Genomic DNA, 7,490 nt, shown 5'->3' with positions numbered 1-7,490 from the left:
TAGTAGTACCACAACCGCAACATTTTTTAGATAGATTTCAGTTTGCAAAAGCAACACGTTCAGTTCTCACAACCAAGAAGCCAACAAAGCGTTGGCAATCTTCTACCACACGAACTACTACTTCTACTTGCAGATACATCAGACAGCCACATCTGTCACAACAAGCGACGCATCGTCAGTCTAGGAGGAGGTGAACTTGGTGACGGCCTTGGTGCCCTCGGAGACGGCGTGCTTGGCGAGCTCCCCGGGGAGGACGAGGCGGACGGAGGTCTGGATCTCCCGGGAGGTGATGGTGGGCTTCTTGTTGTAGCGGGCCAGCTTGGCGGACTCCCCGGCGAGCTTCTCGAAGATGTCGTTGATGAAGGAGTTCATGATGGACATGGCCTTGGAGGAGATGCCGATGTCGGGGTGCACCTGCTTCAGCACCTTGAAGATGTAGATCTTGTACGTCTCCACGCCCTTCTTCGCCTTGCTGCCCTTCTTGCGGCCCCGGGTCTTGCCCTCGCCGCCGGCCTCCTTGGACGCCGTCTTGCCCGCCGGCAGCCGCTTCTCGGCCTTGGGCTTCTTGCCCGCGGGGGTCTTCTCCGCCGCCTTCTCGACCTTGTTCTCCGCGGCCGGCTTCTTGTCTGCCTTGGGGGCCATGGCTGCCGCTTCGGGTGGGGTTGGGAGCTTCGGTGGTGGGGGCTGTGAGTTTGCTGGAGGCAGGGGAGGTGGGGGCTGGGATGGTGTGGGGAATGGAGGAGGGTGGGTGCTGGGATTTATAGAGGGGGAGAGGTGCGCGCTGATTGGTGGAGGGGTTGGCGCCTCGGATCGGTGACGTGGAGCGGTAGGATGCGCGTCCTCTTTGGCTCGTGGGACAGATCTCGACCGTATATTTCGTATCGGTCGTCCCGCTCCCGAACCGCAAAGCACATCCAAGGCGTCGCAGAACAAGGCGGCATGTGATGCGAGTGTATTTGCTTTTCTTTTTTGCGAGTGTATTTGCTTTTCCTTTTTGCCAGTATATTTGCTTTGTTGTACTGGAGTATTTCCTAGTACCCCAAAACTATACTGTATATGTACAAGCATTTTTTTCTCTTTTTTTTTGCGAGATAAGCATGTTTTCCTCTTTTTCTAAGAAAAGGGTGAAGCCTCCTCGTTTCTTGAGGAATGTAGCCATAGGACGGGCAGTCTCTTTTTAAGGTCAAGAACAAGCTTCGCTTGATTTACTTATTTTTTTAGGGTAGGTTTATTTGATTTTCTTTTGCGAAAAAATGGAGATTGTAGTACATAGGGTGGACGAATGTCGTACATACACAGGCTTACAACTTCCTCCATTCCGGAGCTCAACCACACAGCGGCACGAGAAGTACTACGACCCAAAGTTTTTGGCTACTGAATCCTAAAAAAATACCCGGGGGCGGGGGCGGGAAATGCTGCTACCGAAAAATACCGAGCGGATGCAGTTTAATTCTTTTAAACAGGATTCAAAATTTGAGCTAGGTATAAATATGTGTTATACTCATTTTAGTGAGGAATGTCATCGGAGTTGCAACACGAGGCAATTCGCAGGCTTGGGGTGAACCGCCTTTGTGTTTGCGCTGTCGTACCCCATCGCTCCTACAGACCTCCTTCAGACCCCATCGCTCCTACCGCCGTTGTCGGACAAAGCCCACATGGAATTTTCATCACTAAAGATGACATCTCTCCTTTTGAATCTATTTTTCCAATATATTATTTTAGCTTCCAACGTTTTTAGTATGTGTTTCTTGAGAATATTCTTGAAGTTGTTTTTAATCAGAGTGAGGGGTCTCTGGTCTTCAATACCATCCATAAGAGTTGATACATAGTTGCAAGCTTCTACGATGGAGTTGAGTTTGGATAGGTTTTTGCTCCACTTCTTTAAACCCTGTATGACACAATTGAATATCGCAAATACATCTCTAGTTGAGTTGCTTAGTGAGAGATTTAAGTTCCAACGTCTCCTAACAGTTTCATAAAATCCATGAAATTCCATCCAATAATTTTCAAATCTGAATATAGATGCTTTGGGGATATCACTCCTAGTCTTTATATGCATGATGAGTGTTATACTTACACTCCTCTAGCCTGAGTTTAAACCGAAATATTTCATTGAAACCGAGATATTCGCTCTGTATTGCCACTAATGACTAATGAATGCAAATGATTCCAAATATCCGATTTTTATTTCGTTTCCACATCAAATGGGCCAATTATGGACGAAATCGAGCCAATACATGGAAAGAAGTAGAGTGGAGAGATGAGATCAAGTGGGAGGAGCAACATAGGCGTCAGAGTAGAAGATGGTGTTCCATATGATCGCGCTCGCTCGTATGAGCGGTCGTACTGCATGCCAACCGAGGTGCCTGATCCACCTGAACAACCTTTATAAGGGCCCACGTCGAATGAGCAATAGAACATCACAGAACAAGCTAGTCATCATCATCTTCACGGTTGCCAACTCCATCAACCCTAGCCGCCGCCATTTCCCATCTCCATAGCTACAACCTTCACCACCACCATAGTTCTCAGCCATCTAGCCATACTTGTAATCATGTATCACACACGACATCCATTATAAGACATATTATCAATCAATCAATCATCATGGTGTGTTCTTCAATGAGTTCTTCGTGTAATCTGATCTCCATGTGTGAGTAGTTCGATAATGTCATGGGTTGAGGGAAGGGCCTTGTAACCAGATGTATTTGTTGGAGAGATCGATGGAAGTACTTTGAATTGGCGTCCTGTATGTGTAGCATAAAATTGCTTCGTAGTTATCTCTTGTCTCGTTCGCGTTCTTCATCCCTACAGGTATCAGGATCATGGAGAGCGAGTCACGAAGATGCTAAGGGCAGCGAGACAATGAAGTGTTATTCTGAACACAAATGACAGAAAGGTTTGGTGCCGTAACGCATATCCTATCCTTGGGGATCAAGAGGCATAGTCATTAAACACCCAATGCTTTTGTCTGATTATTGCTATCTTAATTAGCGGGGCAACCACGCGAAATGGATAGGGCCTTCGATTGGACAACTGACTCTTGATGCATGACGTGTGCCGGTCAAGACGTAATTTGGACACATTCCCCACTTTGATAGTAAGCAAGCACATGTTGATTGTGAAGGAAATATGCCCTAGAGGCAATAATAAAGTTGTTATTTCATATTTCCTTATTCAGGATAAAGGTTTATTATTCATGCTAGAATTGTATTGATTGGAAACCTTAATACATGTGTGAATACATAAACAAACAATGTATCCCTAGCGAGCCTCTACTAGACTAGTTCTCACTCGCGCCCCCCATCTTCTTCCTTCTCCTTGTTGTTGTGACCGCCATGCGCCGCGCCATTCTTTCTTCTCGGTCAAGACTTCGCCACTGATCTGCAGCTGGGGCCTTCCGGGTCCAGCTTGACTTTCTTGGTTTCCTTGGAGGGCTGGAACGAGGCCTCGTCGGCCGGCTCCTTAGCCAAAGCCGGCATGGCCAGTATCTCGTTGGCCAGCGTGACGATCAGGTCGAGCTGGTGCCCCTCCTTGGCTATGACCAGCGACTCAGCCAGTTTGGCGCCGGCTTGGGCACACTCCAGGGACTTGCGGTAGTGTCGGCGACGGTGATGAGGCCCTTCGGACCCGACAACTTCATCTTCAGGTAGGCGTAGTGGGGAACCACCATGAACTTGGCGAGCCCGGGCTGGCCCAGCAGCGTGTGGTACGCGCTGGACAGGTCTACTACCTCGAACCAGATCGGCTCACATCAGAAATGGTCGATGATGCTGAATAGGATGTCGAGTTGGATCCGGACGATGGGGGAGCATGAGAGGCCGGGTACGATGCCGTGGAAGATCATTTGGGTTGGCTCCAAGTCCTTGGCCTCGAGGCCAAGCTTGGTCATGGTGTCGCGGTAGAGGATATTGATGTTGTTGCCACCATCAATGAGGACACGCGAGAACTTGCAGATGCACCGGGGCACGACAATTGTGGGGTCGAGGATGAGGGCGTAGCCACCCGGGTTCAGCATGACGGTCGGGTGGTCCTCCCGGGTCCAGGTGACCGGGTGCTCCGACCAATGCATGTATTTCGGCTTGGCTGGGACGACGATGTTCACCTCCTACCGGAGCAGGCGCTCGCTAAGCTTGTCATTGCTCAGGCTGGTGAAAACGACGTAGCTTGCATTCTGGTCGGGGTAGACGTCATCGCGCATCACGCCGTTAGCCGGGGGCGGGGGCGAAGGAGGCGGAGCCTGTGGCCCTGCTCCCGAAGCCGGGGGCGGTGGAGGCTGATACGTCTCCAACGTATCTACTTTTCCTAACGCTTTTCCTCTTGTTTTGGACTCTAATTTGCATGATTTAAATGAAACTAACCTCGGACTGACACTGTTTTCAGCAGAACTACCATGGTGTTGTTTTTATGCAGAAATAAAAGTTCTCGGAATGGAATGAAACTTTGCAAGGATTTTTTATATCAAATAAGAGAATTTCTAGAGCCAGGAGGTACCTGAGGGGGGCATTCTCGGAATGGAACAAAACTTTGCAAGGATTTTTTATATCAAATAAGAGAATTTCTAGAGCCAGGAGGTACCTGAGGGGGGCACCTGGGTGGGCACAACCCACCAGGGCGTGCCAGCCCCAGGCGCGCCCTGGTGGGTGCTGCCCACCTGGTGGCCCCGCTGACCCTCAAACCGACGCGATAAAATCCCATGTTTCTAGAAAAAATCGGAGAGAAAGAATTATCGCGTTTCACGAGATGGAGCCGCCGCCGTCTCCTGTTCTTCATCAGGAGGCCAGATCTGGAGTCCGTTTGGGGCTCCGGAGAGGGGGGTCTTTGATCTTTGTCATCACCAACACATCTCCATCGCCAATTCCATGATGCTCCCCACCGTGAGTGAGTAATTCCTTCATAGGCTCACTGGTCGGTGAGGAGTTGGATGAGATTCATCATGTAATCAAGTTAGTTTTGTTAGGGCTTGATCCCTAGTATCCACTATGTTCTGAGATTGATGTTGCTATGACTTTGCCATGCTTAATGCTTGTCTCTTTGGGGCCGGGTGCCATGCTTTCAGATCAGAACCATTTATGTTATCACTATTATATCCATGTTATAGATCCGGTCTTGCAAGTTATAGTCACCTACTACGTGTTATGATCCGGCAACCCCTGAGTGACAATAGTCGGGACCACTCCCAGTGATGACCGTAGTTTGAGGAGTTCATGTATTCATCGTGTGTTAATGCTTTGTTCTGGTTCTCTATTAAAAGGAGGCCTTAATATCCCTTAGTTTCCAATAGGACCCTGCTGCCACGGGAGGGTAGGACCAAAGATGTCATGCAAGTTCTCTCCATAAGCACGTATGACTATTTACGGAATACATGCCTACATTATATTTATGAACTGGAGCTAGTGCCGTATCGCCCTAGGTTATAACTGTCTCATGATGAATATCATCTAACGAGTCACCGATCCAATACCTACGAATTTATCTTATAGTGTTCTTGCTAAGTTACTATTGTTGTTACTGCTATCGTTACTACTACAATATCACTGCTATCACTGTTACTGTTACTGTTACCACTGTTGCTATCATCAAAACTATCATACTATTGTGCTACTAATCACTTTCCTGCAGATAATTAATCTCCAGGTATGGTTGAATTGACAACTCAGCTGCTAATACCTTCAAATATTCTTTGGCGCCCCTTGTGTTGAATCTATAAATTTGGGTTGAATACTCTACCCTCGAAAACTGTTGCGATCCCCTATACTTGTGGGTTATCAAGACATTTTTCTGGCGTCGTTGCTGGGGAGCATAGCTATATTTGTTGAGTCACTTGGTATTATTATCATATTATCACTATGAAGAATCTGAAGGATGCTAAGACTAAGATTTTTCCCTCAAAGACGAGGGGAGGTGAGGAACTGCCATCCAGTTCTGCTTTAGATTCACCTTCTATTATAAGTAAACTTGCAACTCCACAACATGCTATTAATTCTGATATGTCGCAAGTTATTGATGATGATACTTCTGCTATGAATGCTACTCATGATGATGCTAGTACCTTGCTTGATGATGACGTGCCACTAGGTGAATTTCTTGATGAACAAATTGCTAGAGTAAGACAACATGATATTGTTGAATCTGATTATGAGCTTGAAACTGGAAATCTGGAAACACCTACTAGGACTAGTCCTCCTATATATGAATTGCCAAAGGTACCGGAAGGTTATACTATGATTGAAGAGGCAACTAGAGATATTCTTGCTTGTAAGGATAGAGATGATCTAGAGAAATTATTATGCAAGTATAAAGAAAGATCTCTAAATGCTAAAATGAAGTGTGATCCTAAGTTTTCTACTTCACCTACTGTTATTGATGATAAGGATTATGAATTCTTCGTTGACCCATAGTTAATCACTTTGGTTGAATCTGATCCTTTCCATGGTTTATGAAACTGAAACTGTTGTGGCACATCTTACTAAGTTGAATGATATAGCCACCCCCTTTGCTCATGATGAGAAGATTTGCTATTACTATATTCTCAAGTTATTTCCGTTCTCATTAAAGGGTGATGCTAAAGCTTGGTGCAATACTCTTGCTCCTAGTTGTGTGCATAGTCCCCAAGATATGATTTATTACTTCTCTGAAAAATATTTCCCTGCTCATAAGAAACAAGCTGTCTTGCAGGAAATATTTAACTTTGTGCAAATTGGAGAAGAGAGTCTCCCACAAGCTTGGGGGAGGCTTATCCAATTGCTTAATGCTTTGCCTGATCATCCTCTTAAGAAAAATGAAATAATTGATATCTTCTATAATGGACTAACCGATGCTTCTAGGGACTTCCTAGATAGTTGTGCTGGTTGTGTTTTCAGGGAACGAACTATTGGGCAAGCTGAGGAATTATTGAATAACATATTGAAAAATTATGATGATTGGACTCCTCCTGAAACACCTATTAAACCCACTCCGAAGAAGAGGGGTATCTTATATCTCAGTCCTGAAGATATGGAAAAGGCTAAGAAATCTATGAAGGAAAAATGTATTAAGGCCGAGGATGTTAAAAAATTACCACCTATCGAAGAAATACATGGGCTTGAAGCACCACCACCACCACCACCCAAGGTGGTAGAGGTAAAATCTTTAATGAAATTAAATGATAGTGATGATCCTCATAATAAACACCCTAGTCAATGCCTTTATGAGTTTGATAATTACATTAGAAAGCAAGATCACTTCAATGCAAATGTTATGAAACAATTGAAATACAACTTTGATATGATCGCCCACTTAAGTGACTTATTATTTAGAATCTCAAATGATGTTATGGGTGTAGGAAAACATGCCTCTATGGTTCAAACTCAATTAGAACAAGTTGCTAAATCTCAAAGAGAGTTGCTTGATGAAATGAACAATAATATAAGTGACTTTGTTGTTAGAGTAGTAACTAGAGGAGGTAAAATGACTTAGGAACCACTTTATCCTGAGGGACATCCAAAGAG

At 45.5% G+C, this 7,490-nt stretch overlaps 1 protein-coding gene across 1 annotated transcript; it reads right to left on the bottom strand.

The window, feature by feature from the left end:
* LOC119349235 (histone H2B.2) lies at positions 1 to 727 on the bottom strand. Its single transcript, XM_037617267.1, has one exon. It carries the CDS (start codon positions 640 to 642, stop codon positions 181 to 183), a length of 462 nt encoding a protein of 153 aa, XP_037473164.1. The 5' UTR covers positions 643 to 727; the 3' UTR covers positions 1 to 180.
* Positions 728 to 7,490: the final 6,763 nt, after the last annotated feature.

The sequence above is a fragment of the Triticum dicoccoides genome, chromosome 1B (genome assembly GCF_002162155.2).
Source record: "Triticum dicoccoides isolate Atlit2015 ecotype Zavitan chromosome 1B, WEW_v2.0, whole genome shotgun sequence".
NCBI classification, from domain to species: Eukaryota; Viridiplantae; Streptophyta; class Magnoliopsida; order Poales; family Poaceae; genus Triticum; species Triticum dicoccoides.
Note: the sequence above shows the minus strand (reverse complement) of the source record. Positions and strands in the feature narration are given on the sequence as shown.

Excerpts from the sequence above, each read along its gene's own strand:
- LOC119349235 (XM_037617267.1), bottom strand. The coding sequence starts at position 642 with ATGGCCCCCAAGGCAGACAAGAAGCCGGCCGCGGAGAACAAGGTCGAG.